This window comes from Emydura macquarii, unplaced genomic scaffold, assembly GCF_026122565.2.
Source record: "Emydura macquarii macquarii isolate MOO-44397 ecotype Brisbane River unplaced genomic scaffold, CSIRO-AGI_Emac_v2 contig_450, whole genome shotgun sequence".
Taxonomy (NCBI): domain Eukaryota; kingdom Metazoa; phylum Chordata; order Testudines; family Chelidae; genus Emydura; species Emydura macquarii.
The window spans coordinates 13,559,305-13,580,786 of NW_027130587.1; the positions used below are offsets into that span (position 1 = coordinate 13,559,305).

General features: G+C 40.8%; 1 protein-coding gene across 12 annotated transcripts in view; it reads left to right on the forward strand.

Annotated features, from left to right (window-relative positions):
• MSI2 (musashi RNA binding protein 2) overlaps positions 1–21,482 on the forward strand; it is a 364,912-nt gene that overhangs the window by 100,905 nt on the left and 242,525 nt on the right. For all 12 annotated transcript variants that reach the window (XM_067538055.1, XM_067538053.1, XM_067538056.1 and 9 more), the window contains exon 6: positions 1,238–1,330. In XM_067538055.1, the coding sequence (XP_067394156.1) occupies positions 1,238–1,330 (93 nt within the window). The remainder of the gene's footprint in view (positions 1–1,237; positions 1,331–21,482) is intronic.

A 21,482-nucleotide genomic window follows, 5' to 3' on the forward strand; every position in this document is an offset into this window, starting at 1 on the left:
CTTTTTCTGTATTGTCTGTCTTACTCTTGAATCATCCCCCCCCCCCCCCCCTCCAAAATAGCTAGAACGTACAGAAGGCAGCAGCTCGTTTACTGAGTGGGTCATCTCTTTGGGATCATAAGACACTAGTGCTCCTGCCATGCACTGGCTGCCTGTTGGTGGAGTTTAAAGCTTTTTGATTATGGCCTATAAAGCCCTAAATGGCCTAGGAGTGGCTTACCTGACTGTCCACTTCCCTCCTCAGGCCATACTGCTGTAACTGCTGTTAGCAGGAGTGTGTGAGCTGGATCTCCGTTGTCACAAAAGAGGAGGTGCAGGCAGGGCCAGGGTGTTCTCTATGAGGGCTCCATGACTCTGGAACTTGCTTCCCACCCTGGCTGGAAATAGTCCACATTTGACAGCCTTCTGGGCATGCTGACAGAGACACCTGTTCTACAGGGCTTTGGAGAGCGCTGAGGGCGTGCTTCCTAGATTAGGAAGAGGTGAAAAGGAATTTCTATAGGAGGCTTCTTGAGCTCCTGCTGAAATGATCATGTTAATGCTGCTGAGATTTAAATTGCGTCGTTAATGCGTGTTAAGGTGGCTAGGTGTCTTTTTAGTTATTCTAAAATCTAAGTAAAGTAGGCAGTTTCTTCTTAATCTGATCCATGGGAACTAATAACGCAGTTTTAACAAGTGAGGGTAATTAGCTATTGGAACAACTAGCCAACAGTTGTGGAGGCTTCTCCATGCCTGGCAATTTTTAAATCCAGATATGCTCTAGTTCAAACAGGAATTAATTCAGGGAAGTCTGATGGCCTGTGTTATACAGGAGGTCAGACTAGATAATCGCAGTCGTCCCTTCTTGCTTTATAATCTATGAATCCCTTACGTGCAGTATAATCACCCCTCACCTACTTGTGTCTTTGTGAAACTACAGTTAGTAGGCTGCCGGAAATTTGATCCTACGCCGTAACTTTTTTCAGTTATATTTGCACTGAGAACCACAATAAAAAACATTTATTTGAAAAAATACCTGAGGGGACTAGAACAGTATTATTGAATGCCTATACCCAGCCAGGCCTCAAACAAAACAAAACAATAAATACCGAATATAATTGAATAGATTTTGAATGGCTTTTGTGAGGAAATATTCTTATTAACTTGGTTAAGGATGGCATCTGAAAAATATTTCTTTTTCACATATTGTTTTGAATAATCTGGTTAAACTGTGTGCTTCTTTTGTGATTTCTTACAGATGGTCACAAGAACAAAGAAAATATTTGTAGGTGGATTATCTGCTAATACAGTAGTGGAAGATGTAAAGCAATACTTCGAACAGTTTGGCAAGGTAAGTTCCAGAACAAGTCAACACTGCATATTTTGAATTCCTTTGTTTTTTAAGTATATTTTGAAAAACTGAAGCAAGAGTTGCAATCAAATGTGAAGCTAACTTTTGCCCTTAGGTATATTTTATTTAAATCAGCTTTGTATTTCCTTTTGTATTTATCATACATATATGTTTAAAAATCAGTTTTACAGTTGACAACTTTGTTTATCTTTAATAAAAGTTAGTAACTAAACCATTAGAAGTTCCATGTGTGTATCTAGGGTGACCAGATGTCCCGATTTTATAGGGACAGTCCCGATATTCAGGGCTTTTTCTTCTATAGGCGCCCATTAGTCCCTGTCCCCAACCCGATTTTTCTCACTTGCTATCTGGTCACCCTGTGTGAATCTGAGGAAAGAATTTGGTGCTTGGATAAGTGATTGACAATAGCTGATAACAGAGCCTTAGGAACAACAGAAGTCTTGTGTGTGACATTAGAATGTCTATTGAATTTTCTTTTAAAAAGTTTCTTGAGCAAGATCCTTTATGGACGTTATGTCCATGTGACACTGTGGAGTGACATAGGACCACTGAAGAAGACCTGAAACTACCAGAATGTTGGAAAAGGATGTTTTCAAGACAGGAACAAATATAGGCTCAATCTTGCAACTGGATCTTTGCAGACAGGGTTGTGTGCCAGCACGGGGTTCCACTGACTTAAACTGGGCTCTGTATGAGAGGACTTCTGTGTCCACAAGGGTTCTGTTTCAGGATTGGGACCACAGAGAAGCTGTTGTAGAGCAGTTGAATCCCTGAGACTTTTTGAACAGATAATTTCAAGCCCAAAGTGGCAATGACCCCAACCACACAAAAAAGCAGCTTGCTGAATCGGTAATGCCATCCATGGCTCTAAAGGACACCTGTTAGCTTAATAATCTCACATCTGTCTGAAATTGTTTTTACCTGCAACTCTTGCAAATAACTCTTAAGATAATGAAAAATGACCAGAGAGAATATTTTTCTCTTCCCCCATTTTGTTTACTGTTCTTTGCACATAGTCATTTTCACTTCTGGCACAATACCGTCATTCCATTCCTCCTTTTGCAGTCACACAGCAATGCCATTTAAATTAGGGAAATGTGATTGTAAAACCACAAAAGCTGTCAGCAGGATTCTGGCTTTATAATCTATGGATTCAGGGGGCATGTATAATACTTGGAAGGACTTTTAACTTTTTGTTCCTTAATTGACTAGGTGTCAAGTTGATTGTCCCTTTAACACCTGTAGCCTACAAAAGAAGGCAGGACACTTCCCCAAATGCCTTGTTTGGCAGGAGGCGCCCAAGTCAGAAGTAATGTGATGAGGTTATTCAATGGCAAGTTTATCCAGCGGGCTTTGGGATACTCCAGTTTTAATTTATATTCTTCCAAACCTGTCACTGAAAGAGAACTGAAGCAGTTTCACTTGAAAACCCAAAGGGTCAATTAAGTCATGCAAACTTTAGGACTCTCTAGCTTCTGGAAAGTTACTGAACGCTGCAAAGTTTGGATGACCCTGCTCTAAAGAAATTACAGCCTTCTGTCAATTTAATAAGCCAGCATAACGTTCCCTTGTTATCCATGGGCATTAGGCAAAGATCTCCTCACTGTGATTCTTGATTGGTGCAAGAAATCCATTTGGGAGACTTAGGAGTCATCTCGCTGAAGTTTCTTTCAGACACTTTAAACAAGTTACTCTTGAATTTGCTCTTACAAGCAGCAGGTGAGGTAAGCAAAGCAGAATATTTCACTAGTCATCTTTTTGCCTCCTTATCTCTCTCGTTCTGAAATTAAGTACTGTGCCTAAAACCCACCTCATCTATTCCTTTTGATTGCGAGTCCTAAATGACTTGGGACCTTCCTCTCCAACAGACGGCATCTCTCGCCTTGCCACACTGCAGAATCAGCAGAGGCATTTTAGCTGGATCCCCTTGATTTTTTCTAGGGATGGGCTTGATAGTTTTATCTCTCTGGAGGACTATCCCCTTTGGAACCAGCTCCCTCCTGCTCAAGAAAATATCTCTGCTCTTTTGGTATTCAGGGTTGGCTGCACAGTGCATCTCTTTGTTTGGACAGCTGTGGAGGGATAAGATCTGTGTGAGGGAGGAGAGTTTTGTGTTGCATGGGGGACTGGTTCTGGTCAGGGTGGAGAGATTGCTATTTCATTTTTTGTTGCTATAGCTTGCGCCACGAGCTTCAGATAGGTGCCCTTTTTTTAAAATTTATTATTATTATTTTTTTAATCAGTCCAAATACTTTGGGAAGATCTTGTTGCTGTTAATCCATCACCATATGATGGCCTTCGAATGCTGGTGCCTGCAGTGACCATCATAACTCACTGGGGATTCTTACACCATTGTTCTTTACTTGTAAACCAAGTGCTCCAGCAGGTTGCATTTTGCGATGCATTAGCAATGGTCTGGGCCACATCCTAGAAACATGACAGCTGTTTTATATTGGCCTGCCTGGGTGAGCCGGTCTTAAAGAGAAGGGAAAATAAATGGATTTCCATTGCCCCGGTATCTCAGGCCTCCAGCTATTGACAGCCACTAAATCCCTGATAGCCCACACAACTGAATTCCCAGATTTTGTTGCTCAATAATTGATGATTTGGTTGTAGACTTGGAGGAAGACCAGCAGGTTCCCCAGAGCAGAGCAGCTCTCAGTCCCTGTTGGGTGCTCATAGAGCCTTGGCCACATGTTATTTTGTTGAGGGTTGAGGCGTGGTGCTTATAAATTGTTCCTAGGCTGGATTGAGAGTTGTTTTGCAAACCATTCATTTTATTTTCAATACTGTAATAAATTTCAATTCCGGCAGGATGTTTACAGCTTGCTGAGCCTTTTATTAAAGGATTACATGAGCTTTTGGATGCTACTTCTGTAGTCATTATCAAAATGGCAGAACTCCTCTAACCTGTATTTTTTGAAGTTAATAATAGTTTTGATGTATGTGCTTTGCATATTGCCTGAGTGCACCCTTAATATAGTCTTTTAATTTTGCCATCTGGTAGTTTCATGCTTGCAGTTTCTCAGTCTCTGAGAATGCAGACAACCTGGCCAAGGTTTTCAAAAGGGACTGGTGATTCTGGTTGCTTCAAAATCTGGATGCCTGACTAGAGACACCTTTAAGAGGGGCCTGAATTTTTTGAAGGTGGGAGCTCATTACTTCATGAAAATTGGGTCCTTTTAAAGTGTCTCAAGTTGGGAACCAAAAAATGGAGGCACCCAACATAATGAGTCACATCTAAATGACGTAGCTCCAGCCTTCAACAGCAATAAGCATCTTTGAATCAGTACTTAGACCAAATAGATTAATGCACCATTGAAGGGACACAGGTGTGTTTTATAATGGGAGGCAGTAATTCCTAATGATTAGAGCACTGGACCTCAGGTGAGCTGTGTTCTATTTTGCTGATGAAAAGTGCTATACAAGAACTAAGTATTACTATTCTGTTATACAGCAATTTTTTGTTAACTGGATCTTCTCTACTCCCGGACATTGTAATATGAGTGCCTCCCCAACATTTATCTTCACAGCAAACCTGTGAGGTAGGAAAGCCCTATCCTTATTTTATAGATGAGGAACTTGGGCAAAGAAAGGTTAAGTGGTTTATGTAAGGTCTGTGGGGAGTCTAGGGAAGAGCTGGGAACCGAACCCTCATTTTCTGCTTCCCAGTCCAGTGGACTAACTGTAAGAGCATGCAGCTTGGAGAAGAGACCCCTGAGTCCAAGTCTTGCCTCCACCATGACTTGCTGCATGACCTTCGGTGAGACATTTAAGTTTTCTGTGTCTCAGTTTATCCACTTGTTGTACACAAGGTATACAAAGGCTAACCTCACAGGTGGAGTGTGTTTCAGATGTGAGGTTATCTGGTGCTGCTGTGGAAGGGCCTGATTCTGAGAGGCGTTGAGTACCTGTCACACCAGTACGTCAGTGCTAGTAGGGTTTGTGGGCATTCAGTACACTTAACTTTAAGACCCAGTAATGTGATACAGTGGATTGGACAGTGGACTAGCATGTGAGACCTGGGATCTATCTGCTTACAGTGTGTGACCTTGGGCAAGCTGATCTCCTACTCTGTGCCTGTGCCTATGCCTATTTCTCTCCTACCCTTCACAATCTCAATAGAAAAGACAGACAAATTCTGCGGGGTGGGGCCTCACTCTCGGTTGTAGTTTAATACAAATAATACTTCATGATGGATCATCAGGGTGGCTTCAGGGATTTGAGTTGCTGAGCACTTTCTTTTCTCCTCATAGGCAACAAAAATGCTTTATATAATGAACATTCTTGAGACGCCTCCCAGGTTTGATAAGAATGACTCCAGCTGCTTCCTCTTTCTTTCAAATATTTGATATATTTATTGGGGTGGAAAAAAACACTTAACCAGTGATGTGTTTCTAGAAATCCTGTTTTTGCTTGTTGCAGAGAGAAACTTAGCAACGGATGGGTGGCTGCTTCAATAACTTCACATTGCTCTAGAAATACACCTGGACGATAAGATGATTACCAGGTGGTGGGCCAAACTGATTGTGTATCATTCATTAGTTTAAATACAGTTGGTAGGAAGGGACCTACAGTGTTTTATTTATGCCATTCTCCATGTTCAGTGACAGAAACTTTAAAACAAAAACAAACAAAAAAAACACCCTGCAGTTGTTTAGATCTCCCTGCTTTTACTGTGACAAAAAGGCTTGCCAGTTAGCATTCCAAATACTCAGTGGTGCTAACTCTTGTGATTTTTTTTACTGCAAATCTCATGATGCTTTCCTTAAAGCCCTGGAATTGTGAGAATCTTTCATTTAACAAATAATGGCAGTTTTAGCCAGGGTGGTTGCAGAGGAAAGCTGGAAAATGTAACCTAAAGGCTCAAAAACAAGAAAGAAAAAGAACACAAAATTTATTATTATTTACAAATCTCATGATTTTGGGGTTGGGGGAGGCCCAACTCATGATTATTGAATACTTGGGTAGGTAATACTGAATATGTGAACAGAAGCTTTTATAAACTTAGTGAGCTTTGGCACAAAAAGGCTGACTTGCTCAAGGGGTGACAAGCTCAGGACTAGATATAGAATAGATGAGCCTTTTTCTGGGTAAATGAGAAAGCAGAGTTTCTGCAGTGTTGGTGGCAGTTGCTGGTTATTTTATGACAGTACCTAGAGTTGGATCCCCATTATGCTAAGCACTGTAGAAAGGTGTAGGAGAGTGTGTCCGCTGCGAAGAGTTTACGAGCTAAATAGACAATATAGACAAAGCATGGGACGGGCAACAGAGGCACAAGGAGAATCAATTTGCTCAAGATCATATAGCAGGTGAGTGTTAGAGTCAGGGATAGAACCCTGGGGTGAGATCCTCACCTCTCCTCCGACCTCTCTCCAAAAAGCACTTGGAGATCTACTGATGAAATGCACAGTATAGCAGCTAGGTATTACGTATAATTATTGTGACACTAAGTAAGAGGGTCAGGTCTGTGAAAAAGCGGCTCTGAAAGCCTTGGATCTGGAGGATTCCCCAAGCACAGGGAGAGAGGAACTCAGCACTAAAGCTTCCTTCTAAGGAGCCCCCCTTGCAGGCCCTGGCACATGGAGTGTGCCGGAAGTGGGGACGGGCGGGTGTGTTGGGAGGCAGAGTGGTGGATTGGCAGCCGGGGACAGGCTGCTGTAATTGAGACAAACCCCGAGGTCATTTATTTTATTTCACGGAGCAGCCCGGAATTGGGAGGGTGCATGGGTGGCTTGCTCCCAGTCCAGGGCCTTGCACACTAGTGTAGGCAGTGGTTCTTTGCGTTGCGGGGGTGCTTGCACGTAGGTGCTGGAACTAGAGGTGCATCGCTTACTGAACTGAGTCAGTTGTGTCTGCTGAACGTAGGGTTGAGAGTCCAAACACTAATATGCGGGAGAGTGGAAAAATAGAATACACTTCTGTTAAAAAGGACACTGTCCGTTTTGGCCTCCACATTACGTGCTTTCGTCACACCTAGGCTCGATAAGATTGTTCCTGTGATCTTTTAAAATTCCAGTAAAAGTGGTTTAAAACACTTAAAGATACATTGCCCTGCAGTGCTTACAACCCAGAGGCTGCAGCGTTGTCCTGAGGGTCCAGAGGCAAAAGTGAAAAGCTGCCCAGGAACAAAAAGTTTTTAATTTATTTAAGCCAGAATGTCCTATGGCGGGGGGAGTTAAAAAAATTAAAAGGAAGTCCAAGTTCTGCCATTCTCTCCCTCTTCCTTCCTCTTTGTGTTGCCACCCCCATCTCCCGAGTGAAAAAGAATGCTATTGGAATTTTAATCCCAATCAATGCTGTAACCCATGGGATGAAATTCTGCGCTCTCTCTCTGAGCACATTTGTCTGAGCTTAGAAACTGGTCCAAATTATCAACACTTTTGTCGATAATTAAACTATGTTATACTTTTCTTAAACGAATAAAACCATGCCATTTGCTAATGGATTCTAGCCTATTTTTCCTTCACTGTCCTGTGATTAGGATGCATCGGAGCATTTAAGACTCTAGTATCATTTCAAAAAAGCAAAAGCAATAGCTTCTTAAAGGATTTTGACTAGAAGAAGGAAGCCCCTAAAAGTTAATGAATTATACTTCTCCCAGGACATGCATGTTGTGCACCTTTTAAGCCGTAAGCTACTGATGATAAGGGACTTCTTATGGTTCAGCTTTTTATTAGGTAATGCTTGCTTTATAGAACTCCTGTGAAAGTAAAGTAGTCCTTATTTTGAGACTTGCAATTATTCTTCACATGGTGAACTGTGTAATTAGTTTGGAAGACTTATGCTTAGTCATTGGTTTATCCTAATCGGCTTTGGCTTTTCCCAACAACAAAGTGAGCTTATTTTGCTAAGCTGAAACAACTCTGCTCCCTTTGTTCCTGTCTTTTATTGTCTCATTCCTTTCATTCTGTTTTACTGCCAAAGTTTTGTTTCATTAGGCCTACAAGTCATTTCCAATCCAGTGGGCTGCTACAATTGGGCCTTTATAACTCAGCTGCCCTGGTTCCCATGTCCCCTCTGGTGTAGTGCCAAGACTTGTTGTTTGACATGGTATTTTAACCCTTTTCTGTACCCTAACTACTTGTTACCTTTAAGAAAATTGTTTGGCGATTTAGCTGTTTCTGAGTGGTGAAAAGCCAAACCTGAGAATTTAGGTCAGAAACACCATTTGAGTTTAAGAATGTTAAAATGTCATATTTGTCCATTAATAGATTTATTAACGTGCTTGAGCTCTAGATACACTTTTTGACCTAATCATTGAAAGGGAATTGAGTAAAAATTTTCTTATAGAAATGCTGAACTTGGTTTTTGTGGGAACAATCTTTTGAATAACAAGGCTACAGTATTTTCAGCCTAGGTAACCAGGACAGTGGGGGACACACATTTGCTTAACAGGTATGTTTTGGTTGCTTAAATCTTCCAGATTTGTCCATGCATGCTATCGCCACATATGACTACCCTATTCAGAAATATACATTTACTATCCTGTGTGTGGGAAAGGATATTTTAAATAATAAATTAAAAAAAAATATTTAGAATATTTCTATGGCAAAGAGATTTAAAATATTTTTCAAAATCATTTCACGTGTTGAGATTTTAAACTTTTCTCTGAAATCTTTGCTAAAAAATTGCTGGAAAAGCCATGTTAATTTTGCTAGCCCAGTCTGCTTTATTTGCTTTGAAAATCTTGAAGCAGGTCCAGTTGTTCTGTTTCCTCCTTATTTTTATTGCTTTCCTAAAATGAGATATTTGAGGAGTCTGGCAGTCAGGTTTGTATTTTAAATTTAATTCAGAAATTGGAACAGAACAGCGTGTATCCATTCTATGTGTTGTATTCATTTTCTTTTCTTGGCTTATGTGCGGTGTCTCAGACAAACTGTAGACGTGCTCAAACTTTGTTTTGCAAAGATTGGATCCTCAGGAAGGCTTTAAGATAAGGTAAGTTCAAAACATCAGGATTTCTGAATCTCAAAGGATCTCATACAATTGCTTGTTTGCTTACAGGAACAAAATAAGCCGGTTGAGTAATGGTCTTTATCTTCGGATACTGTTTTTCATGAAAAAATTGTGCTTCAAAGGATTTTAATTTTATAATATCTTCCTTTTATAATCTTGGTTTGTGGGCTAATTATAGTTAAACTGTGTGGGAGAAGAATACCTCCTTAAGCCCTTGTCCTTGTTTCAGGTATATCTCAGCATAGCCACAGCATTGTATCGTATTGCAAGAATATTCAAGTTTAAACCAAATAAGCTGCAAACAACAAAATATAAGAAGCAGTGCCCTGTAGGTAACTCTTTTTTGTATATACAGTATCAGATACATGAATAAAGAGAGTAATGCAAATAATGACTTGTTTAACCTTTTTGCTGGCTTAAAAAGTATTGTGAGTAACAGATGAGGAAACCCCTGTATTTTCTCCTGTTTTTCACTGGTGTGTGTGTGGGGCTGGAGGCGAGGTGGATGGAAGAGGGGAGTTATCTACACTAAGGATTTTATCCTAATCAGGTAGTTTACATAATTTGTTTCCTACATGCTTCTCTTTTTGACAGCTGTGGAAATACAACACACACAAACATGAAAGAGAGCTCCTCGTTTGGCAAGGCTGTCTGGGTCTGAACGAGTTAATGCACCAATGGAGAAGTAAATGCTCCAAAGGTTTACTTTTCTTTAAGACGCTGGGCATGGCCTCTGAAGATGTTATTACAATAGAGTTGTTAGCATGAAAAAAGAAGGCTTTCTCTCCATGGGTTCATTTCAGGGGGATTTTTGAAGACTCCATGTAACAGTGTCTGGAGGAGCAAAGAGTCGTGCTCTTATAGAAGTGAAAGCTTAGTTCATTTAGACTAATGTCCAAATTGTATTGTTCCTTCTGTTGCACACTGATATGTAGATTTTGTGGTCAATAGGATAGATGGTTGTTTTATTTTGTAGTTGCTCCACTGAGAAGTTGTTTTTTGATTTGACAGTGTTAAATTTTCAGTGTAGTATTTCCACTATTTATGAATTAGTTACATATTGTAAAATAGAAGGGCAGGGCCGGACTTTATTTACACTCTAATCTGTAATAGCCAGAGTACCAGAAAGATTTTAATATGCAGTAAAGTTCAGAATGTGTTGATGTTTTGGTTGGTTGGTTTGTTTGTTTGTTTGTTTGTTTTGGACTGCTGCTACCCTCTCCATTGCCTTCAGAAGCAATCATGAGCTATCTGGCTGAACCTTAAATAGCGTTTAGCTCATTTTCTTCTTCTTCCTTCCTCTTTAAATTGACCGGGGTTTACTTCAGCAGACAGTAAGTCATCCAGTTGCTGAATTTGAATACTACAAACCTTTAAAATAAAGAGACTGACACACCATTGTTCAACAATTTTGGGACAAGCTCCAAGCAATTAAAAAACAAGGTTTATAAGGAATATTTTCATATGGCTATTAGAGAACAGTGTTTGGTCCTGCTTGGTGTTGCCTGCTGTGTTCTTTTCATTTGCTTTCAGTATTTTCCAGTATTTTGGATTTCAGAATCTGTGTATTCATTCCTTGCTATGCTAAGGGGATAATATGGACACTCCTTTAAGATTTTACGTTGACATGAAATTATTATAGTGATCCCTTTGGACTTAAAATATGTATCTTTTATAATTTCTTCCACCACCACTACCATGTTTTTTAATAAACCAGAAAACTTGACCATTGCATTAAAAATTTTTTTTTTTTCATTCTCTCAACTAATGCTTGTGTGCAGGAAGCCAGTTTTTAGGTGGTCTGTAATAAAACACATGCTTTGGGGAAGTTACAAATTACATATTTGTCAGAGATTTCTAGCTGGATTTTAGAAAAGGAGGAAACGTTAAGGTGTGAGATTTGCTGGGGAAGTGGGGGAGGCTATATCAGAACTCTGAAGAAAGTTGGAAATGCCCTTTTCTTTCCTTTTTATTAAATGGTTGAGGAAATTATCACGATTTAAAACTAAGACTTGGTATGGTCCAATTGATTGGGCACAGGACTCAGGAGATCTCGGTTCTATTTCTGACTCTACCACAAACCTCCAGTGTGGCCTTGTGCAAGCTGTTTAATCTCTCTCTGCTTTTCTTTCCCTTTTCATGCTTCATCATCCATATTTACCTTGCAAATTCTTTATGGCACAGAGACTCTCTCTTACTAATGTGTACATGCAGCACCAAGTCCAATGTATCCCTGATCTCAGCTGGGGCTTCTGGGTGCTGCTATAACAGAGAACTCCTGTTGAGGTCTGGTGGTAATCATGGCTGTAAGTAGCTCTCCAGGTTGGGTCCCTTAGCTCATTTCAGTGTAAAAATGGCAGGTTTTCCCTGGTTAAAAATGAAATCAACTCAGCCCTACTTGACATTAGTGTCACTAGTCCCCTTTCTTGTGTTTCATTTACTTTAGCATTATACCCCCTACACCTCCAGTTGCTGGGTGAGGGCCTGTGTCAGTAACAGCTTTTGGAATAAATTCATGCTTTTCCCCCCAACTTGGTTTGCCCTGTAAGTGAAATTAGTATATGTGTATAGATTTACAGGCATTGATGCATTGCTATCAGTAGAAACACAATGCCGTTTAGTTAGCGACTTGTATCTTTTCCAAGGCCACAAGCACGTTGTGAACTGTATATTGGGCGAAAAATTTCAGTACTTTCACACTAACATTACTACTCTCTTTCGTTGAGGGTCTCTGACCCTGTCACAATGTCAAATTTTTCTTAAATGGTCTTGTTTGTTCCCAAATTAAAGCTCCAGAGAGCAAAACCATGTGCAGCACTGAAAGAAAACTATTGTGGCAGCTCTAAGCAGCACTTAGTCATGGTGTAGAGTCCCTCTGTGCTAGGTGCTGTACAGACACAGAACAGAAAGATGGTCCTTGCCCCAAAGAGCTTATGATCTAAGTATAAGGCAACAGATCCCAGGTAGTTATCAAGACAGACAGGGGAATGATCTGTTATCAACCATCTAATACTTTCCATTGGGTGTTTTTGGTACGTACCATGCCACCACACGAAACCACATTTTAATACCTGCCTTTCTGAAAGTGCAACATGCTTGGCCTCTTAAGAAAGGTGTTTTGATAGGTGGACTTTGCAACCCTTACACATTTACGCAACAGTCCTGGTTTGGAATATTATGCCGTTCATTCTTTTACTAACCTCAACTGACCAGACCAAAGCTTTGCTTTTGGAAAAACTTCTCTTTTAACATTGATTTATTAAGAAAAAATAGCACCAGTTACTTGATACCTGGGGTAGTGTAAATTCAGCTTGCAACATACTACTTCTAGCTGCTTGTTTTGTGTGTGCACTCTTGTATGAAACATGGGGTGGGTGGAGAACACCTTCAATTTAGAGAATGAGCATGTGACCATGATGCCATCATGTTATGAGACATATTAACATCCTGTGATCCAAGGCATGTTGTTTTTTGTTAAAATGTAGCTTTGCTGAGCTGAGCACTATCAAGAGCAGGGCTTTTCAGAATACCTGCGGGGAGCTTAGATAAATAATTCCTGACTCACACGGAAAAGGAACACACATTACTGGAAAGAGGTATAACGACACTTTTTCCACATGCAAACGAATGGCCATAATCATTCACTCATAACCTATTTAACTGGCTGTGTACAGTGAATGGTGGTATATGAGTAGAGAAGGATTTCAGTCGATGGCTGCCCAGAAGAATTTATTTCTCTCTCTAACAGCTCTGTGATGCTCTGCCCAGCCCCATCATTGCTTGAAAATCTTAAACAGATAATTTTCAGTGAGTTCTCGATGTAAAATATGTATCTGCTCTGTTTGGACACAGTATCTTCAGGAATGGCCAATTTAATTGAACTTGCACTAGTCATGCACAGATAGGTAGAACATGAAATACAGTTAAGTTCAGTACTATCACATGTAGAACTCTGTCAAGGGCTTTTTTAGCATTTCTGGAAAGAAATGTGAAGCTGGGAGTATTTCAGTAAATGTTGAAGCTGAGTAGTGTTAAAATGACTAATTGAGAAGATTTAGGAATATATGAACCAAAAAGGTTTGTTTAGTTTTTTTTTCATTTTAGAAACATCAATAACCACCTAGAACTGGGTTATATGTCCCAGCCCCGGGTCCATGAGAGAGAGAGGTGTGTTTTAAAGTATGTATATAGCGCAGTATATGTATCTATAAATCTCCAGAAATTGGGACAAGGACAAAGTAGCTCAGATGAAGAGCCAATTTAGATAATCTAAACAGAATGAGGATTAACTGCCTCATAATCTGAAGGATATCCAGAATGCATGTCGTCAATTTAGATCAAACAAATGCTTGTTCATGGATGGATCATGGGTGTTCACAAGAGGTTTTGCATAAGCAGCAATTAACAATGGTGGTTCTAATTTACTTTCCCAGGCGGAATGTTTTTGAAAGATGGAATGGACTCTAGATAATCTAGGGGCACAATATATAGCTAGATATCTCTGCTATCACGTCACCACTTTGGTAATTCAACCCATAAACTAAAGGAAGGGAGTATTTGCAATCAGTTCTATTATGCTGTCTGTCTAATATCAAATGGGTTCACGTTTTCATATTGTAGCTTTCTAGTCCACAAGGTGGGTAGAGTAGCACTTATTCTTTGCTGGATGGATCTTGATCTGTACTTCTTTTTTTAGAGATGACTTGTGAAGTCCGTCTTAAACTTTACAAGACCTCATATCCAAAAGCTATCTAATGCTTGAAGAGAAGGCTCTGAAAATTAAACAGTAATGCGGGTACAAGAAGTAGTTGGTGTTAGGAGACTGCAAGCAAATCTCTGTTGCAGGTCTTTGATTTCAAAGCTGAGTTTGTGCTGGCATGAACGTGATACTACTTTGAATATCAATTCAAGCATCTGTTTTAAAATGATCTTGGATGCATTGGTTCTGGTGGGGCTACATTGCTTCAAGATGCTAAACAGCAAACTTTCCAACATGTGGAGCACCTGCTTAATGGCGTGACGCTCGGCTTGCGGAGAAGTTGCTGTGTGGGTGATTTTGCTGTGAGCGGGTTCTGCTGTTGACTCTATTACCAAGAGGAGTGGTTTAACAAGTTCAAATGTGTGCCGTGTTAATTGTTAAAACTGGAAGGGTGGGAAGCAAATTTCACCAGAGGCGATGGAAGCTATCCAATGAATTTCCACTCTGCTTCTCCTCTTGGCAAGCCCGCACTTCACTGTCATTTTCATAGAAATAGGTTTATTTTGAAGGGTCAACAATTGCCACTCCCCTTTTCTTCCCCCACGCCCTCCCCAGTAAAAAAGGCTGATGAGCATTTAATTTCCCCAACAGCAGGTGCTTGTCATCCATCTGAAGATAGCTGCCAACATCTGGTGCAATTGCCTCAGCAAACGCAGTAACAAGGCGGCCTGCAGTTCAAACGCAGAGAGAGCATCGCCTCTTTAATGATAACAAGCTGTTGGCTTCCCCTCTGAGATGAATTCATCTCACAGATGTTTGTCTAGTTTTGGCAATCTTATCACTGTAGCTTTGGTGATTATGCTCAACTGGAGACTATTACTATAAAAGAAGTTTGAACTTGTTCCATTTTTACTCCCCCCTTCCTAGATATAAATTATATCAACAACTGTAATGTTGGTCCCATTACCCAAATACCCTTTACTTTTTTTATTGCATCTGTAGAACAGTAGCTTATTACTTGACATTCACCACTGGTGAATGTCTTTCAGCCATGCTGACATTTTCAGTGTTCCTTCTCAAAAACCTTGTGGTTCGAAACCTCTGTTTAGCACTACGTTTTATGCAATTACTTTTTAGCTCATTCTGTGAGTTTTCCCTATTACTAGGGGTACACATATATTTCTGTAAAGCATGCATCACAGAGAAAATTCTGAAAGCCGCCTTGTCGACAATAGCACTTTTGTGACTTGAGCAGTGGTTGATAAAGAGTGCCTCTGACTGTCTAACTTCCATATCCGAAATGCTTTCAGTCGTAGCATGGATTTATGAAGCATGAAGTCCTATGATCTGGAGACTTGGTGCCTAGTACAGTATTTTTAACATTGCTACACTATTTTTAAGTAGGTATTTTGTCCCAAGTTTGTGGAATTTAATTCTGGAAAATAAGATTTATTCTCGGAAACGTGCTTATGTGTGTAGGTGACTCACACTTGAGTGGAGATGTGTCACTGTTGGTGAGGACACCACATGTGTAATTTCTTGGTCCATAAATAGATATTCATCTCGGAATGGGTGACACCGCGGTGTTTTGTACTGGCTGTCTGTCTGTCTGTATGGTAGCTTCCAAGAAGAGGTTTGAGAGCTTCAGTCTCTCCTACAGAAGGAATTTGTTTCTGAGATAAGTATTTTAAGATGTTTGGGTTTTTTAAACATATAAAATTTGACAATACTGTGGTATACACATCAATAGCTTATTAAAACACTGGAAGTATGTCTAATTGGCATGATAGAATGGGACATTCTATCTCTGCTACATCAGAATGGGACATAAAGCACATAAGATCACTTTGGAATTCATTCAGTACACAAGAGATCCAGGTACTCCTTGAGGATTTTAGTCCTAGTTTACTCTGCTTTGCTGTATAGTTAGGAAGAAGGTTAGCACATCCCCTCTGAATTACAATAATTAAGCTTGTAGTTTTATTTTATTATGCTTTTCAGTTTCAAAGTATGTTATAAGCAACAAATTAATTCTCACACCACCAGTGGGAGGTGGATCCATGTTTTATTCCCATTTTACAGGTGAGGAAGCTCAGGCAGGGAGTTTAGGGATTGGCTCAAGGCCACTCAGGGTGTCAGTTCTAAGGCTATGACTAAAATTCAGAAATTCCTGGCTTTCAGTCTAGTGCTTAGACCAATTTCTGTCAAAGTTTACAGAGCTTTTCAGCTAATCTCTCAGAGTTAAAATTGGCTTTCTCCATGTCACGGGAGATTAGAAATTGATTTCCTCCAACACATTGTCAATGCATTGTTCGATGGCACAAATGCCACAACACAATTTGTATGACTTAAATTTCATTTTTTGGCTCCTGCTGTAGTTACAGTATTATTAAAAATCCATTAAATTTTAATGTACATCATAAAGTATGTGCTCCTGTGAACGCATGCACAGATAATTATTTCTGATGAATAAACCAAAAGGACAAGTATGTGAGAAGTTCATACTGCAGCCTTCAATTTTTATTATATACATCTCCTGCAGGGGCAATCATTGTGATGTTCCAGCTGGTTATTTCTGTGGCCTAGCTCTCCCTCGAGATGGCTGATGATAATGCAAACTTGAACTAGCAGAAGTGCCCGTGTTTTCACTGCTGTGTTTATAGATAAATTGTTTACCAGGGGAAGTAAACCATGGCAAAGCACAAGATTCTCGGAGCACCTCAGTACAGTAGCTACCTGCAAGTTTGGGGGGGAGAGAGGGAAGGGGACAGAGAGTTGTTAGTTTGTTTGTTTTCATATTAACAAGGTGGAATCTTGTAAAAACTGTTTTCTCATTGACATAAACCGAAACCCTAACGAGATGCATGGTATCGCTGCTGAAACACAACGGCAAACCCAGCAAACTCCTTTGGGTGAGAAGGGCTGTGTTAGGCAAGGGAATCGTTAAAAATAATACATTACATTGTCCATAAAGTTTCATGCCGTATGTAATGGTCCATGGGGGCCTCACCTAGTTTCCCCTATATGATACGTATATTATGGTTAAAGCTTCTCGTTAACTTTCACATCATATTGAATACATCTCTCTTTAACCCCTCCAGGGTTCATGCAACTTGCCAAGCGTTCCTTAATAAGGTGAACTTAAATATTTATCATGCTCACTCCCACTGCCGACAGGCTAAAGAAGGTGTCTCTGCTTCTCCTGGCTCCGTTTCATTTTCTATTCTTGATCATGTTGGATGGAATCCAGCCTCGGCAAGGGCAATGGGGTCTTCCCCAGGATTCTCCTCGTGGAGAAGCCTGGATTTAAAAATGGTTCCATACCTGGTCCACGCTGCTCAGGGGACAGTCTTCTGAGCCGTAGTTAGAAGCGTGTCTGCAGGCATGCGTCCAGCCCCAGCGCGGATGGAGTCTGAGTGGCTTATCATGGAAATGTGCGATCATCTTTCATTGCAGTGCCTAAACATGCTCATAAACCCTCACAGGCATTCAGCAGAACCCATTCCAGACTTGCCTGATATTAAGGGTATCCTTTTTCTCTTGGGAGGTGGGGGTGGGAAGTTCCTTGCCAGAGCTCTAGGGAATCCCCGAGTGCGCCCCCTGCTTTCAATTTCTTCAAACTCGAGGCCTTGTATCAAAGGCCTCATCTTTCAAATCCTGGAGAACAGACTAGAGACGTCCTTGATGACTCCTCCAGCGCTGCTTTTTAAATTGCAGGGGGTGATCTCTTCAGCAATCCTTTCTCCCGGCAGTCCAAGATCTGGGCTACGTTCACCTCACAGCTTACATAGGTGCAAGTCTATTGAAGTCAGTGAAGTGGAGTTGGGCCTATTTATATTTGATTTAGCCATACATTCAAAGTTGAGAAATGTGAGTGGGTAATGAGCAGACCCTGTTGTTGTTTGCATAACAGCGTGTGCCGTTAAGCTTCCACGATATTCCGATTTCCAGGTCATGCTGTATGTTGCAGAATTTAGTGGCAGCTGAAGGAGTGGGATCGTTTTGCCCACAGGACAGAGCATATGGGCTAGACTGGTCTATAATTACAGGCCAGGAGTAAGAAAGGAAAGATGGGCTTGTGGTTAGGCCCACGACTAGGACTCAAGAGATCTGGACTCAGTTGCTGGCACTGTCACAGCTTTCCTGTGTGACCTTCGGCATGTTAATCCCTCTGTGCCTCAGCTCATGTCTATAAAATGGAGCTAACAACAATTCCTTTGTCAGCCTTGCCTATTTAGACTGAATTCTTCGTTGCAGACGCTGTCTCTCTCTCTGTGTTTGTGCAGCACCCAGCACAATGGAGCCATTTTCTTGCCTGAGGACTCTGTTGTTCTTTGTATCAGGCTAAATAACTACATTCACCTTTACATGGATGAGGCCCTGCTAATTTTGCCTCCTCTGACAGTTCCTTAGTCTCCAGCTCTCTGTGTGCGAGTGGTTCTGTTACTACTCCTTGGATTAAAGAGATTGTTCAATATAATTCCCTTTAAAAGTTAAGCTTAAAAAGGGGGGGAGGGAAGTGTAGGAATAAAAGTCTGAGCTGTGTTTGAGCAGACAGACTACCTATTATAATACTCCGGACCAAGAGTATGACCTGTCAGACTAGGGTTCATTATAGGAGTAAGGCAGGTTATATAGTATTTTTTTCTCATGCTTTAAGGGGCTGATGAACAGGGCTGGCCCTAGACCAAATGACCTCCCAGGCGGGGAGCATCTTCAGTGTGCCTCCCCCCCCACCATTTGTTAGTTTTGAATACCTTATTTTTTATTGTATTTGTAGCCCATTTCATGACTTCGATGCACGATTTGCATGCATGATTTATCCCTGTCATATAAGACGATACATTTGCATGCTAGGATCTGTATTCGTGCCATATATAAGCAAATTTAAAAGAAAAATTCATTTCCTTTAAGCTTATAGAAACTTTTTTTAGTTTTAAGAATAACTGAAATGTATTAACATCAAGAAATTGAACTGTGCATCAACCTTGGGTGGAGCAGTATTAAATAGCATTACAGTAGGTGACAGCTTTGAATGTTACTAGTCCTTTAGCTCAAAAGGTCGCTTTTCTCGCCTTTGCCCTTGCGAACTGAAGCATACCTTCAGAGAGATCCAGAGACTGGCCCATGGCATTTTCAAATGATAAAATAGCAACCAGCAAGCAATGTTAGTCTCTCATCAGCCATCGTAGATCGAAGATACGTTTTAATGAGCCTTGAGTTTCAAAGAGCTGAACTCACCCCTCGTGACTGTAACAGTCAGTGTGAGCAGAATCCCGAAAGCTATCCACACATTAGGAAAAGTGTCCTTCACCTCTGCATCATGAATGAATTGGAGAAGTTGGAGTGGAGAGTGCTTCCCATGTTGCAAAATGTGATGGATGTTGTCCAATTTGAATAGAGGTCTTTGTCATTGACTTCTGAATATTCCTCATGTGTCAGCATCCTGTGAAGTTCCATACAATTGTTCAAAAGGGTTTTCCACTCCGCCAACAGATTACTAGGGTCATACAAAACCCCCCCAGGTCTTTTTGTGGTGCTTCATTTGTCCGCACCTTTCTTCGATGGACGAGTGTAAACAAGTGAGCAAAAAAATTCCCTCTTCAACTTTCCCATCACCTCATCTCTGCCCTCGTAACCCCACTGTCTGTTCTTCCGATGAATATGAGTTTCCTTGAAGTTTCCTGAAACATTTTACTTCAAACATTCTATTTTCTTTTTTGTTGCTAACCATAAAAATAGTACACCGAGCCCGGCGCCCACCAAGCCTGGCACGCCAGGCCTGGGTTGCCTGTCCCTAAATCTGGTCCTGCTTCAGAACAAAACAATAATAATTAAAAAAAAAAAAAAAAAAAAAGTGAGTAAAATGTTCAAAAGTACCTGACTCCCATTGACCTTCTTAGATTCCCATTGACTTTGTTAGACTCCTAAGTGTCCAAGTAATTTTTGAAAATGGGAATTGGGCACTTAAATCAGTTAGTTAGGTACTAAGCTGAAAATTTCATTACCCCTGTTCTTCCAGATGTGTTCCAGATCCTTGAAGGTGGAAATACTCTGTGAAAACCAAATGTCATGTTATTTCAGTTCAGAAATCACTGCTTGCTGTGCAAACAGCCCTCCCACCCCCAAAAAGGCAAAAAACATGCATTGTTTCAGGGACCCTTGAAATAATTCAGGTTACCCCAAAGGCTGTTTGGGTTCTTCTGGACCCCGTGCACACCTGACTTTCAGCTCAAACTTGCAGTTTTGTGTGCTTTAGTCAAACCCTGAAATTCAGCCCTGCTTTTTGTCATTTAATTTTCTTTTTTCTTTTGGTATCTTAACACTCCCCTTCCCCCTGTCATAATGCGAGTGAGTTAACAATAGACCGTAACGTGGGAGTGAGTTACTATGGCTGTTTATAAAATCTGGATTCATTTATTTGACGGCCTCCGCTGGCTCCTCAGGCTGCGACAGCTCCAGAGGAGCTGATCGTGTCAAATGAAAAGAGCTGGAAAGATTAAATACCCGGTGATTGTGAAAGCAAGTGAATCAACACAAGCATCACTCTGTCTTCGGTTTCTGACTCTCTGGAATTTGACCTTGTCTTTTGATGCTGTGAGTTCCTGAATATCAGTCATGCCAGACGCTCTGTCAGAATAGTCACCCCTTACAGAGGAAGCGCTTTCCCACTGCTGATGTGACCTTGTGTCACGGGACACTGAAAGTCGCATACCCTGGGATGCCGGGGCTCTGTCCTCAAAGGTGACTTCTTAGTGAGAGGGATTAGAGATAAATTGATTATTTTAGTGAGCACTGCTTTACAACCCCTTTTACTTCTCCTGCACCCAGGTTGTGGGGAGTCTTGCTTTTATTAGCAAAGTGTAATTAAAGCGGTCAGGGTAGTGTCATCTTAAATACGGCAGTATCAGGGAAAGATGTCATCCCTTTCACTTTGTTTAATGTTTTACTTTTCCTTCTGTGTTTGAAATTGCCAGTAAAAGTTTAACTTTGTTCCTTGTGCCCCAGCTTTAGACCAATGTTGTAAGGAGGGTTTCAGACATAGTTCGGTTCCCGAGAAAAGTTGGGTTCCCAGCTTTTTGTCAGGGACAGAGTTCTGAACATGGCAAGTTTCTTCAGTTATCTGAATGCGGTAGCAGCTGGGTTCTCTGCATCCCTCAGCCTGACCATGTGTGACAGAGCTTATCAAGAATTCTGTGCAGGGAACAGGAAGGTAGAGTGAGAAATGTTTGAAAAACTGTTCTTAACACATCAGGTTAGGGATTCTGTAGCCTTGGGCGCCATTGGCAGTTCTTAGATCTTTAACTTCATGAAGGGCCATCATCTTCTCTCTTCTTTCTCTAGTGCAATCTCCTTCCATTTATGGTTGCCCAGCTGTATCTGAGGCAGGCATAATTTGAACATTTTGGAAGTATCATGCTACAGTATGTAAATGCCTTTATTATAATGTGTCTAAGTTCTTAAAAGTGGCTA